This window comes from Dermacentor silvarum, chromosome 10 (genome assembly GCF_013339745.2).
Source record: "Dermacentor silvarum isolate Dsil-2018 chromosome 10, BIME_Dsil_1.4, whole genome shotgun sequence".
Classification (NCBI taxonomy): domain Eukaryota; kingdom Metazoa; phylum Arthropoda; class Arachnida; order Ixodida; family Ixodidae; genus Dermacentor; species Dermacentor silvarum.
In genome coordinates, this window is record NC_051163.1 from 46,980,399 (window position 1) to 46,996,012 (window position 15,614).

The window sequence follows — 15,614 nt, forward strand, 5'->3', positions numbered from 1 at the left end:
ACGAAGGTGCGCTTCGGAGGCCTGGCAGCCTTCTTGGGTCTTCGATCATCATCAGCGTCTTCGCTGAATATGGTACGACTTGCAAATGCACTGTTGCGTTATATGAAGTCCGTACTATTTGTATGTCTTGTGTTACACACTCATAGAAATAAATCAATAATACCCAGATACAAACCGTATATACTCGTGTAATGGAGTATTTGTGTGAAATCTGCACCCAGAACTTTGTAGAAAAAAAATATGCCCCAGAAAAATTAATTAAAAAATTACCCGTGTATAAGCAGCACCCTTGATTTCGACAAGGTTGGCAGTGTTATCTGTTGTGTGGTGCGAGAATAGCGAACCCTTTTTTTTTCATCAGTGGGAAAACAAGGCAGCTGTGCCGAGTTTTCGGCGCCTCTTGGTAGCAAAAACACAGCCTCCGAAATTTATCAGTTGTCTCCGAGACGCTGCCATTGCTGGTCTGTGGGGCGTCACCATTTATTCCAGCCGGCAGCAGACGGGCTACAGGAATAGCCAATGATAGCCAGAGTCAGTACGAGTGGGTACTGAAGTTGAATAAAGGCAAGTACCACCGAAAATATTTACGAAAGAAGTGGTGTTTTTTTCGCGTAATGGCCAGTCCCCCAATTTTCACCCTAAGTCCTTGAAAGAAAAAAAAACAACATGAGGTCACTACACAAGTATATACGCTCCATGCATACATACATACATACATACATACATACATACATACATACATACATACATACATACATACATACATCCTTACATACATGCATGCACGCACGCATGCATACATACATACATACATACATACATACATACATACATACATACATACATACATACATACATACATACATACATACATACGTACATGTGTTATCTGTTTTAAAGAAATGTTTCTTTGAAAACTGTGGGGGTGCTGATGCCGCATTACGGCACAGTCAGGTAGTTACGGCAGCGGCGCACATTAATGGCGCAGGAAATTGAAGTGCAGGCGTCGCTTTTAAGGAAGGCTCCGTAATAGCTTTTGTGTGACATACGTGGTCTTGAAAGAAAGTTCGGAAATTTAGCGATAGCACAGCTTGCGCGCAAGAACCTCGACAGTAAGAAGTTTGGTTACTCCTTTACGAGGGCGGGCCCTATAGGCACCCGTTCCGGCGTTTCGCGTCGGCATCGTCTCTCGGCGTAACCGAGCTAACGAGCACATCGATGGATAAAAGAGCGAACGCGCAGCGCTCCGGGGGATGAAAGACGCCAATAGAAAAGAGAGCGAGAGCAGGGTATGGCGAAATCGTGAGAAGAAAAGCGTAGGAGATGACTGCTACGAGATAGCGCCAGAGTAGCACGCCGTCACCTGTTCACCGATGGCATGCGGTGAGCGCGTCCACCGGGGAGCATATATGGAAACAAACCGCTGCATGATCGGAGGTCTCTCTGCGGCGGCTGCTGTGAATCGCGCCCACGCGTCAGCCACGCACTGCCTCGCGATCTTCCGATTAGCGAGGCATTCGCGCCACACTTCGCCTCGTTTGCAATGGGCCGCACGAAATCGCCGGTCCGCGCCAGCCAATACATCGCGAAATGAAAACACGTGCAGAGCTGCTCTCAAATTCCGCATTAGGCAGTATCGTAATCGTCGGCGAATTTTCTCGCACGAATCCTTGGAAAAATGTATGAAACGAATCTAGCGGTTCTGCCTTGGAAAGGTAAATGGAATGTTTCGTTTTCAAGCGCGAGCAGCTTTACTGCAGATTTTCTTTTCTTAAATACGTCAGACGAATACGAGATTACTTATAAAAATTGAATTCCAAAGGGAGGTGGGCAGAGGAGGTTTAGAAGGATGACTTAAAGAGGTTTCAGAGCTCGGAAAACAAGTGGCGCGGATTCCTTGGGCAAAAAAATTTCTAGAAGCGATGAAGTATACCAGCGGCTACAGCAAACATGCAAGGTATGACAGTTTTGAGTAAAGGTGCGGATGCACACAATGTTGTTGGGATATCCTGGACCAGGCCCACAGTGAAAGTAGTGAAGAGGCTTTGCGATGCCAAACTTGGCGCGTCTTTATGTCATAAATATATTGCTACGGCAAGAAACTGCTTCAATCCAACATTAACAATGACTGGATGCTCGCAGGGAGAGTCACCCATCACGCCACCACAAGTCCCGATGCAAAGCAACGTGGAAGATTTTTCAATGTGTGCCTTCCCCGACGATGACGTCAAACACGTGCAGACCACGTCGCAGACCACCGGCAGAATCCGAGATACGGTATGAGGACTGCAGATATGCTTTTCCGATACTTAGAATTCCATATGTCATTCGAATAATTTGTTGATTATAAATAGCAGAATGGTTCTAAACTGTGTTTGTGAAGACATTTTGACACATATATCATCCGTTTTTCGGGGACTGCATTTCACCTGCGAACAACTTAATATTATCACTAAGCGCAAGACGCGTCTGCATGATTTGGAACTTGCTCCAATCTTATCGTTGATCATATCTGTAGTGTATGTTATCGCTGAAGTTTTTGCATTCATATTGTATGCGCGACGCGAATAGTGTTGTAGTTTCTAGAAGGCATGCGAGCACCACTGATTACGCTGGAACCTTCGACGCGTCATTCATGAAAATCCACACACGTGACCCGCAGATGAGATTACGACGACGGACGAGCGTGCTCACCGCTATCATGATGGTGAGTGTTACTTATCTGGTTGGGCACAAATTCGCCCAATAAGAAGCTAATTTCTTGACTTGCGTTGAGCCACTGTGGTTGTTCATTATCACCACCGCGTGACAAAATTCTAAATTGAGCTTCTTAGCACATATCTAGGAACATAGTTGTGGAGAGAGAGAAAAAACCGGCACATATAACTACACACCCAATCTGCGCTTGCTTGTCCCGTTTCTTGTCCCGTTTCTTTGCGCTGTGCCCAAGTAACCGTACTGATGATATATGTGTGCAATCGAAGATTGAACAGTCGTCGTATTGATTAATGAGTAAATCAAATGATTGCTCAATTATTGGATTCATTTACTTGCTGATTGGTGAATAGGTGAATTAATCATCTGCCCCAGGAAGCATTATAATCACGAGCGAATGGGTATCGTTGCGAAATCAAATGTACCCGCCGTGGTTGCTTAATGGCTACGGTGGTGGGCTGCTAAGCACGAGGTCGCGGGATCGAATCGCGGCCACGGCGGCCGCATTTCGATTTGGGCGAAATGCGGAAGCACCCGTGTACTTAAATTTAAGTGCACGTTAAAGAACCCCAGGTGGTAAAAATTATTCCGGAGTCCCCCACTACGATGTACCTCATAATCAGATCGTGGATTTGGCACGCGAAACCCAATAATTACATCTTTAGCGCGATAGCTTTAAGGGCCCCGTGTCGGAGAAAATCCGGCGTCGGCAACCGGCGTCGGCGTGCGATGCGGGTGGCGGAGAAAATCATCCCCAACTACCCCGACCACCCCGACCGCGCAGGCCCTCCACGTGGTGCAAAGTTTTGGTGAACAAAAATTTCTCACAGTGAAATACGTCAGAAAAATGGTGAAGTACGACTTTCCATTCGGCGTCCGATTCGCGGTCGGATTGTTTACCAATCGTTGGCGGATTGTATTTTGAATGTACGAGAAAGCCTAATTCTGCAACCAGGAAACTCAAACAGAAACCCCTTTTCCAGCATTTCTACCAGACCTGCGCGCGTCGGGGTCATAGCAAACAATTAATAAAATAATAAAAAAGGTGCTAGGGCCTTCACATTTTAATATAAGACCACTTATATGGCTCCTGAAAAAACGTCTTCTCAGCAATGCATTTCTGTTTGAAAGTGAAGCCGACTTTAAGGGGATCGGTGTAAGCTTGGTCTTTGCAAGCTGGTTTTCCCACGTTCAATTTGCAGTAAATGAAGAAAACACCCGTGTACTTAGATTTAGGTGCACGTTAAAGAACCCCAGGTGGTCCAAATTTCCGGAGTCCCCCACTACGGCGTGCCTCATAATCAGAACTGGTTTTGGCACGTAAAACCCCATAATTTAATTTTTTTTGAAGCCTACTTGCCGTATGCGAACGATGCGATGCGAACGGGTCCCGATAACGCTATCGCGTTCTACTCTTAAAGGCGTAGCTTAAGCGCCCTCCAAGTTTTTGAACTCAAATGTATCTCAAGTAGCCATTTGGCCAATCAACCCACATACTTTTCAATCGAAGCTTGTCATAAGGCACAGTATTCGAGGGCGTCCGTGAACGAAAAAAACTATCATCATCAGCATTGACTCCAGCTTCGTCGTCTGCTTCCGCAGCTGGCTCGTTGGCACTCCTCGGTTGCGGGCTCGTGCCACTGCTCCCGCGTTCGTCGTAGTCGTCTTCTTCCGCAGCAGGCTCCATTGCCGCTCATCATTATAGCGTAGAATTTCACTTCTCTTCTGTCGCTGTAATGGGGAGGCCGCGTTTACGGGGGTGTGAGCCACTGCTTAAGGGGCCATGACAATGAATGTCCCTTAAGGGGACATTCATTGTCTTACGTAAGGGACAAATGTAATTTGAAGAAATTTAATTTCGAAGAATCGCAAGCGGCAATGGCGGGCGAATGCTGCTAAGCACGCCGCCTAGCAATCTCGAGACATCGAATGCAAGCGACAATGGCGGACTGCGGGCATACCGTCAGTGACGTCGTTCTCTCCGTCACAGCCTTTGCATCATGGTTAGTCTAGTTGCACCGAGGAGAACCTTCGCTTACCCCTATTTTCCGCTGTAGGGGAAGGGCTGGCAATTTTTTAGGGGCGAAGCTCCTTATAGCGGCACCCGTTCCGTCCCCGTCGTCGTAGTAGTAGTGTGTAACCAGTATGAGAAAAATGAGAAAAAAATTCCGAAGTTGTGTTCGTAGCGCGGAATCGAACCAGGGACCCCTCGCTTCCGAGCGCGCGGCGTTAGCCCACTACGCCACGAAGCGGACATGGACACACGCACCACGATGGCAATAAATACCCAACATTAAAGAAAGGCCGCGTTTCTAGCGTGTTTCTAACGCGTTTGTGCTAGCGCGTTACGGCCCGTGTAAGAAGCTGGTGTAAGACGCTGTGGCCTCTCCGCCTTACCTTCAACGCGTTTCGACCGCGCTGCCCAAAGCGGTGGTAAGTCAAGTTCAAGTCGAGGAGCGTTTATGAATACGGGGGGTATACTCTCTCAGCAGTCATGTGATGGCGTCGGAAAACGCGGTGCACGTTCCGGCATGTGTAAATGGCTGCGTAAGACGCTGTGGCCGCTCCCCCTTACTAGAGAGTACTGCACGTTTCTAACGCGTTTGTGCTAGCGTCCCCTTAAGCGGGAGATCCGATGATTCCCTCCGGAGCTTCGCCCAGTCATCATCATTCACCCCGTGGATATGCTGTGATTTTTTTTTTTGGTGAGACTATTCAGCCTAATTGCATATATGTGCAACTTTATATAGTTAATACTGGGAAAACCTGTACCAACAAATTGTCGACAAGTCTACATCTGTTTAAAGAAGAGTAATAGTTTTATTGTTTCATCTGTTTTCAACATTTCATCAATATTTCATCAATTTTCATCAGTATTTAATATTTCAGACAATCTTGCTTCGCAGATCAATCCAAACCGAATCTTATCCGTTCAACCATTTGTTTTTATACAGCTATATAGATAACTTTATTCACGCCTCACATTTGCGGTTCATCTTTAGACTAGTGGAACGCTTACTCTACTGCCACACGAAATTGGCGGCAAAGCATTACCTGTAGCTAAGGCAAGAGTTGTCGCCACTACATGAAAATTGATACCGATTGCATTTACTACTGGGGTCCATGCAACTTAGAATGTAGCGATTGTCTCTCGAATTGGGAAAAAGTTCTGACCAAACGAATGAGATGGGCCCAGAAATACTCAAGCATGCATCACTAATTGCACAACGCTTAGTTCAAAGAAAACCAATTTCAAGCAAGCGTCATTTATTTCACCCCGCTAAAGTAAAATCGCCGACGTTAGAAAGTTTTGTTTGGCGCAGATAAAGACCACGAGCCAGATGACGCCCCGCTGCCCGTCCTTTGCCGCCAAGAACATTACTGCCATAGCGTTTGCAGTCGTCACGATGTTCACGCTAGCGTTCATGTTGCTGGCCGCTCTGCTGGCGCCGTCCCGTAGCCGAGGCACAGCAGTGTCCGGGTTATGCAGCACTGAGGACTGCGTAATGCACTCGAGGCTTATTCACCACCGCACGAACGCCAGTGTGGATCCCTGCAAGGACTTCCAGGCTTTCGCGTGCTCAGCATGGCCCGCCTCCAAGAAGATAGTCAGCTTTGCCAGTGGTACCACGTGGGACGCGTTGGTGGCTTGGTACAAGGTAAAGTATTCATGGTTTTAAAGTACTAGAGGGCCTTGCATAACATGTATGTCGGCGGTGACGTCATTCATGGCGTCCGCTACCCAAAACACCGAAAGCCAGTGCTTTTGATGTACAGTGCGCCAAATTTTTAAAAACTGCCCGTGGCAGACAGCACAATTCTGACCCTCGATCCAGATTACTCAAAGAGGCGGCCAATTACTTCGACTGGAAATCAAAATACTTAATTGATCATTTAACATAATTACGACAAATACCTTTTTAATTCACTACATCACGACATATTTCGAAATAGCGAATTGTATAGCTAGTCAGAATGCACGGCATATCGATTTCGAAAGAAGTCTGAGGATGACACCGTTTTCGAGATATATGTCGATACACTTGCGGTAAAAATGAACTGTTGTTCCTGTTACTTAAACGCTGTTCCATACATTGAAGCAGAAAACTAACTGGAACGCCAATGAGTTTCGTTGGGTGCTTTGAAAATAACATCTGGAAAGCTGGCGTAGCCCCGCGATTTGGTTTTGAATCGATATGCCTTGCATGACTAGCTACAATTTGTCGATTGTGTAGCGAAGAGAGACGCTAGTGGGTCCGGTTCTAGTGGGCTCAGACGCTAGTGGCTCCAGCGCTTTTGCTCGGCAACGGCGCTCGTGCTTGAAAGCCGTATCTCGTTTGGACTGTCCCCGCTGCGCTGCTCCGCAAGATTTTTGCAGATTTTTAGATTATTTTGCAAGAAACTTGGTTATGCAAAGAAAACAGTTTTCATTTAAAGAATTATCGCAGTTTTCGTCTAGATCGCCCTTCTCGTAGAGGGAGATTAGCATTTTTCATCTCAACAAAAATTTGTCATAGAGCTAAGATTACTCACCAGCCATTCTCTGATGAAAGTGAGATTCTAGCATTGTATTTAACGCTTCCTGGATGCGCCCCATTTTCGGTTGTCAATGTTTATTTTCCTACAGGAGTTCTCAATAGAGGTTCTCTTGATGCCGCGCTTGCAGTCTGCAGAAAGGATCTAATCATAGCTGGTCACTATATTCTCACCACGTATCGTGGGGTTATCGGTCCGACTCTTGTGGTAAAAAGATTGTTGGATTGGGTTTCGCCAAATAATCTTAAACGTGTAAATTCCAGATCCCCAACTTATGTATCCGGCAAATCGCGTTCGGTGTTAGACCTAACTTTTTCCAGTTCGGGTTGTGTAATTTTCTCCTGGTCTGCTCTCACCTAGGCCACAAATAGCGACCATCTTCCAATAATTTTTGAAGTCATGCGACCAATTAATTTGGTTCGAAAAGCATGTCCGCACCTATGTTAACTATAGTAAGTTTCAAGACTCACTGCGATCAGCTTTAAATAAACAGGTTGGCCTAAATGATGAAGTTAAGGCAGGTAATTTGTGTCAAGTCATAAGTGACAGTTACAAAAAATCCAGCTTCAGTATGCAGTCAACTAAAGGGGGTACTTATTCGCTATGGTGGAATCCGGACTGTGAACGCGAATATAGAAGAAGAAAGGCGGCGCGGAGAAAGTTACTGTATAATCAATGTCCACGTAATTGGAATGACTATAAATTTGTTGCAGCTACATTCAGGCAAACAGTTGACAAAGCGAAAGAAAATTATAATACTAAACATTACAGTTACCTATCGCAGTCTAGTAATAAAAAAACCCTATTTAGGTTTCTACGGTCTAAAAAGATTGTTTCAGCCCCCAAAAAATGTAGTCTGTTAGCTTAACTTCCACTGAATTGGTAAAGTCACTGGAGGAGATTGCAAAAAGCTTAGAGCGTCGATTCACATCACTTCGCCCCTATCATATACCGGCGCCTGAAACAGCTAATGATTACATAGCAGTCACATTAGAAGAAATAATGAGAGTGGTAAAGATGCTGGCAGCTTCAGCCCCCGGTCCTGATGGCATAACTACAGCAATGATAACACTATTTTTCTAATTATATCCCCAGGATTTGCTTAATTTTATAAATTTCTCGATTAAAAATGCATGGTTTCATCCAGATTGGAAGGTTGCCAAAATAATTCCGCTACTCAAAAATCCGGGTGATGGATATACAATAGACAACATTAGACCTATTTCTCTGACCTCAAATCTCGTAAAGTTAATTGAGAGAGTCACATCGATAGGTGGATAGGCGAGAACCAAATATTAAGGGATTCTCAAATAGGATTCAGGCCAGGCTGCTCAATTTGGTGTGCTTATGTTGACTTGGACAGTCGAATTCAACTCGCTCGCCGCAACAACCAGTACGCGGCCTTAGTGACATTAGACATTGCGAAGGCGTATGACAGTGTCGATCACAGTACCTTAATGAACTGACTCGAAAATGTGCGTCTTCCACATTATATAATTGCATGGATTCAAAATTTTCTAAGCGGACGCACATTTTATTGCTATCAAAACAGTGTTTCTTCTCACAGTTACTTACAAACAGACAAGGGGCGTTCCTCAAGGTGCAGTACTTTCCCCCGTATTATTTAATATATTACTAAATCACATCCCGACATATCATGACGCACAGGTATACGTATATGCTGATAATATCGCATTTTCTCTGTATCAAATGATATACATAGCTTATATAAAACTTTGCAATCGTATTTGAATCAGATTGAAATTTGGCTAAAAGGAATACAAATGTCGCTAAATGTCAGCAAAAGTGCAATGATTGTTTTCCCCTTAACTTTTCCTATCCAATTAACACTGTCGTATGGCCAGGAGATTGTTCCGCAGGTGCAATCTTTAAGATATCTGGGAATAATTTACACAGAAAAGCTTAATTGGAAGACACACATAGAATACATTGCATCTAAAGGAGCACGCGCAGTTAGTTTATTACGAAGAGTCAGCAGCAATCGTTTTGGAATGCGCAGGGAAACCTTGCTGATGATTTATTGTATGTATGTTCGCCCCATTCTAGAGTTTGGATGCGTGTTATTTTCTGGAGATCCTACTTATAAATTACGCCCTCTGGTTCTTTTAGAACGCGAATCACTACGTCTATGTCTCGGCCTTCCAAAATATGTAGCGAATGATATTCTTTATCATGAAACTCATCTGCCTTCTCTTCAAACTCATTTTCGTATACTGACAGTCCAAACATTACTGAACGTATATGCTTCTCCCCAGAGACGCTCCTTCTATATGTTTATTAGAGAACCGACTGCATTTTTGAGAATCAATGGTCAAGACTGCATTGTCCCCAGGTAGTTTTTGTGCAGAAACTATTAGAGCCATTACAAATATCAATCCGTGATGTGGATTTTCAAAATTTCCCTACTGCGACAGTAAGCGTTGAATTCGATGATATATTTCCTGATGACGCTAAACTCCTGCCGATTCGATAGCTGAAAGGTTTGTTAGATGACCACCTCAAGAACCTCCAGATAAATGCAGTAATAGCCACAGACGCTTCTGTCAGTGAAGAGAAGGCAGGAGTGGGTATTTTTTCGGCATCATTAAATTGGTCTTTCTCCCTTCGACTACCCGATTTTACGCCAATATTTCAGGCGGAGTTATTAGCGATCATCCTAGCTCTACGAAAACTTCCCACATTTATTACTTCAGCCGTAATCTTAACCGACTCCCTGTCTGTTTGCTCCGCTTGATCAGTGCCCAATTCATCTATCATTCTCCGAGAATTTCATCCATCCATCCCCCAACATTTACGCCTTATCCATCTGGTATGGGTGCCAGGGCACGTGGGGCTCACTTTAAACGAATCAGCAGACGCACTAGCAGCGGCATCTCTTAAAGGTCCGGTATTGAGGATCCTGAGACCTTCGGCATACGTCACTTCTGCGAGATTTATAAAATTTTCTGTCCAAGAAGAACATGCCAAATCATGTGTACTCAAGAACACCGATTTTCAGCACCTTAGATTTCCTTGGCACTGCAGGTGCTGTTCAACAAGAAAATTTGAAGTTTCATTTACTAGAATGCGTTGCCGACTACCAAGGTTTAATTTATATTCCCGTAGGTCTGGTTTGGCGCCTTCCCCTCAATGCTTTTATTGCAATGAACCCGAAACTATGGATCATTTCTTTATGGAGTGTCGTAGGTTCACCATGCATAGAAAACGACTTCTAGAACGTCCCCTCTGCTAACTTGGATTGACTATTACGCTACTTATTATTCTATATCTGGGGGCGTCGGCACTAGGGCACTGTAATAGGAACGTATGTGATGCCATATTTAATTTTGTAATAGAAACAAGGAGACTGCTATGCTAATTTTTTTCTTTACAAGACAACAAAAATATTTGCTTCAAATTTTAAGATGCTATAGCATCAAAATTAATAATAACGATTATAATTCGTTTATTATCTCATTCTTAAGTAACAAAATCCCATTTAAGTATCCTTAATTTTTCTTCCCACTGCCGCCCGATTCATGGCCAATCCCCCGTAGTGGGTTGCGCTATTTCTATAGGCACCAAACCAAACCAAACCAAAGCTGCTCCGAGTTCTGATAAACCCTTTTACAATTGGTCGAGCGTGCTGCGCCCTCAAAACCTGCAACCTGGAACTTCGATCCCGCACCGTACCGTCGACCATGCCTGAAGAAGCCTCCCAGCAAGTGCCTCCCCCTGCACCGGCACTGTGCTCTGGTGTGCCACGCCCCAGAGACCCTGCTATCTTCACAGGCGTGGATGACACCGACGTTGAGGATTGGCTGACGACCTACGAGCGGGTAAGCGCCCACAATAAATGGGACGAAGCAGCTAAGCTCAGCAACGTGCTCTTCTACCTCGCGGGTGTGGCCAGCTTGTGGTACAACAACCATGAAACAGATTTTTCGACGTGATCAGACTTCAAGACATCTTTTGTCGAGGTTTTTGGTCGCCCTGCTGTTCGTAAGCTGCGCGCCGAACAGCGTTTGCGGGTACGAGCTCAGCAAGTAGGTGAATCCTTCACAAGATATAATCGAAGACATCCTGGACTTATGCAAGAAAGTCAACGCACCATGTCGGAGTCTGATAAGATGAGGAATGTTATGAAAGGCATAGAAGACGACGCCTTCAACATGCTGCTTGCCAAAAATCCTCGCACTGTGGCAGAGATAATTACACTGTGCCAAAGTTACGAGGAGCTACGCAGACAGTCATTGGCTCGTCGCCCCACATCGCGCGACGAACACCTCGCTGGCTTGACGGCCATTTCTGATCAGTCAGCGTTGATGGCAGAAATGAGGGCTTTCGTGCGCGAAGAAATTGCACGCCTGCTCTGCTTGATGGCCTTTGCACAGCCGCCACCAGTACAAAAGCCAACGTCAAGTTTTGAGCCCCCGCTCCGCCGCACCAACGCGCACGAACTCAACCAGCTTTTGCCTGAGCGCCATCAGCATGTTCCTGCGGCCGCACCTCTCCGCTACGCTGAAGTCGTCTCCAGGCCCCAACAGATTCCTCCGGCTGCTCCACTCAGCTACGCGGAAGTCGTCGCCAGGCCCCACCCCTTCCCTCAAGGTGGGCCTCTCACATACGGCCGAAGTCTTGACTGTGCCCCGACCACAACCCGCCATGCAACCATATCACCAGCCGTCCCGCAGAACGCGTCCTCCTGCATGGACGGGGCCCACCACAGCGAATAGGTGCCGTACATCTGACAACCGGCCTATCTGTTTTGCGTGCGGCTACGCAGGTCACGTCGCACGCTACTGTAATCGCGTGCAGTCACCTAGCGCTACAACATATGCGCCAAGTCGTATGGTCGGTTCTGCCCGCCCATATTACGGGGACCCTTCGGCATCGTCACCGACGTTCCGCCCAACAACCAATACCCGCCGCTCACCTTCTCCACGCCGACGCTCGCTATCACCGATGCGGCCCCGTCCCGCAGCTCGGGAAGAGGAAAACTAATCGTCGCAGCCCACGAGGCAAGGGCTGCGACGCCGTCGAAACGCGAAAGTACTCAGGGTAGCCCGACGAATGTGATAGACGTGTTTGTTGATGGTGTTCACACCTCTGCACTCGTGGACACCGGAGCAGCCGTATCAGGTATGACCGCAAAACTTTGTCGCTTGATTCAGAAAGTCACGATGCCCCTTACTGGACTGTCCCTCCGCACAGCAGGCGCACATCGTATTCACCCGTTAGTGGCGTGCGCAGCTCGTGTTGTCATTGAGTACGTTATATACGCCATTGAATTTATTGTAATTTCGTCGTGCTCCCATGATGTTATCCTCGGCTGGGATTTTCTCTCCCACCACAATGCCGTCATTTATTGCGCACGGGCCGAACTAGAACTGTCGCCGCTCTCAGACTTGACGCTCGCCGACAATGCTTCTCTTCCGAACAAACTGCTCGTCAGACACGACGCCATCACTCCTCATAACTCGTCAGTGGTTGTCTCTATGTACTGCAGCAGCCTCTCCGACGCCATCGCACTACTTTCTCCGTCTGGCCGCTTTCCCGCTCGAAATGGTCTCCTGCTACCTTTTGCGACGGTGAACATCACAAAAGTCTCTAGTCCTATATTTATTTGTAACCCGTTCCCGTACCCTGTGCTGCTCCTCCGAGGAAAATGTCTGGGCAGTGTCGAAGCTATCGAAGACGTACAAATTACGGACGTTCCCGAAGACACATACTGTGCTCGTTACAGTACGCTCGGCTCGATTTCTACGGCTGACCCGTTGGCAATTGATGTGTTCGATTCTTCTATTGCCGATGACCTTACACCGGGCCAGCGATCACCGCTTTTGTGCATCTTACAAGAATTTCGTACTTCTTTCGACGTCGAACAACCTTCCGTGGGACAGACGTGAACTGTTACGCACTGCATCGATACTGGCTCCCAATCGACATTGCGGCAACGCCCATATCCAGTATCGACTTCAGAACGTCGCGTGATTAACGAACAAGGGGCCGATATGCTCCTCCGCGAAGTGATCCGACCTTCCCACAGTCCATGGGCATCTCCCGTCGTCCTTGTTACGAAGAAAGACGGTTCTGTACGGTTCCAAGTGGACTATCGGCACCTCAACAAGATCACTCGTAAGGACGTTTACCCGCTTCCGCGAATCGACGACGCTATTGACAGCCTACAAGGAGCAGAATGTTTTTCTCATCTCTCGATCTGCGCTCAGGGTATTGACAAGAAGTACCTATGGCACATGACGATCGACCGAAGACAGCCTTTGTCACGCCTGACGGCTTATACGAATTTAACGTCATGCCGTTTGGACTTTGTAATGCGCCAGCAACTTTTGAGCACATGATGGATAAGGTTCTGGGCGGCTTATACGGCACACTTGCTTGTGCTACCTTGATGACGTCGTTGTTCTTGCTCCGGACTTCTCCACGCACCTTCAACGCCTCCGGCGTGTTTTGACCGTGTTTGAGAAACACCAGCCTACAACTAAATTTAAAGAAGTGCCGATTTGCAGCACTGCAGCTGACGATACTGGGTTACGTGGTTTCCAAGGATGGAATTCTCCCCAATCCAGCCAAGTTTCGTGCCGTCACCGAATTCCCTCAACCTACGTCCATCAAAGAACTGTGAAGTTTCGTAGGTCTCTGTGTTCCTACTTCCGACTCTTCATTCGAAATTTCGCCGCCATCATATCCCCTCTGACGAAGCTCCTTGGAAGCAACGGACCCCTTCATTCGTGCTCGTCACAGTGTGAGGAAGCGTTCGCACATCTCCGTCATTTGCTGACGACTCCCCCAATTTTGCGCCACTACGACCCGATGGCCCCTACAGAGGTACACACAGATGCGAGCGGTGTTGGCCTCGGCGCTGTCCTTGCGCAGCGCAAACCTGGCTTTCCTGAATATGTCGTGGTCTATGTCAGTCGCACCCTTACGAAAGCCGAGACCAATTACTCTGTCATGGAAAAAGAATGTCTGGCGATCATGTGGGCTCCTACTAAGTTCCGGCCTTATTTGTATGGCCGCCCATTTCATCTCCTCACCGACCACCATGCACTATGTTGGCTGTCATCTTTGAAGGATCCTTCAGGTCGTCTGGCCCGCTGGGCACTTCTCCTGCAGGACTACGATATCCGCGTGCTGTACCGCAACGGACGCCAACATTCTGATGCCGACGCCCTGTCGCGCTCTCCCTTGCCTGACGACAATACCTGCTGCTCACTATCTCAGCTCGCTGTTTCTTCAATCGACCTTGAGACAATCGTTTCCGAGCAGCGCAAGGACCCATGGATTGCCTCGATTATGGACTTTCTTGCGGACCCATCACCACAGCCAAACACTCGCACGTTGCGTCGCCAGGCTCGCCATTTCGCGCTTCGCGACAACCTGCTTCACCGACGCAGTTACACCGCAGATGGCCGCCAGTGGTTGTTAATAGTTCCTAGCAGTCTGCGCTCCGAATTCTGCGCATCCTTTCACGCCGATCCGCAGTGCGCACACTCGGGAGTTTTCCAACCTACCAGCGGCTTCGGCAGTGCTACTACTGGCGAGCAATGTACAAGTACATTCAGCAGTTTGTTCGCTCCTGCCCCAACTGCTAGCGCCGGAAATCTTCACCCCAGCTCTCGCCAGCTGGTCTGCAGCCTCTAGTCTGCCCTACCCCACCGTTCGGGCGCGTTGGAATTGATTTGTATGGGCCACTTCCCTTGACGTCGGCTGGTAACCACTGGGCCATTGTCGCAGTAGATCACCTCACACGATACGCCGAAACCGCCGCTCTCCCAGCAGCTACAGCGCGCGATGTTGTCTCATTCTTGCTTCTCCGATTCATCCTGCGGCATGGTCCACCCCAAGAATTGTTCAGTGATAGCGGACGCGCCTTGCTGTCGGAAGTGGTTGAAGCCATTCTTAAAGAGTGCCACGTTATTCATCGCACAACTACGGCGTACCACCCCGAAACCAATGGCCTCACAGAACGCTTCAACCGTACTTCCGGCGACATGCTTTCAATGTACGTCGCCTCCGACCACACGAACTGGGTCGCCATTCTGCCCTTCATCACCTACGCGTGCAACACCGCTACTCAGAGCATCACTGGCTTTTCGCTCTTTTTCTTACTGTACGGTTGGCACCCGTCGCATACCATCGACACAATTTTACCTTACTGGCCGGATGCATCCGAGGGCTCGCCTATTTCTGCCACAGCGAGGCATGCTGAAGAATGCCGCGACCTCGCACGTGCCTTCACTTCCAACGACCAAGAGCGCCAGAAGAGCACTCGCGGCGACTCCAGTTCCGCGGTCACCTTGCTTTCTGGCGCGCTTGTGTGGCTCTCTGTCCCGTTCACC

The 15,614-nt window shown here is 47.6% G+C and overlaps 1 protein-coding gene across 1 annotated transcript in view; it reads left to right on the forward strand.

The window, feature by feature from the left end:
- Window positions 1-2,124: 2,124 nt before the first annotated feature.
- Window positions 2,125-15,614, forward strand: part of LOC119431508 (neprilysin-2) — a 35,290-nt gene continuing 21,800 nt past the window's right edge. Inside the window, exons 1-2 of the mRNA XM_037698991.1 lie at window positions 2,125-2,277; window positions 6,039-6,374. Coding sequence (XP_037554919.1) covers window positions 2,125-2,277; window positions 6,039-6,374 — 489 coding nt within the window. The remainder of the gene's footprint in view (window positions 2,278-6,038; window positions 6,375-15,614) is intronic.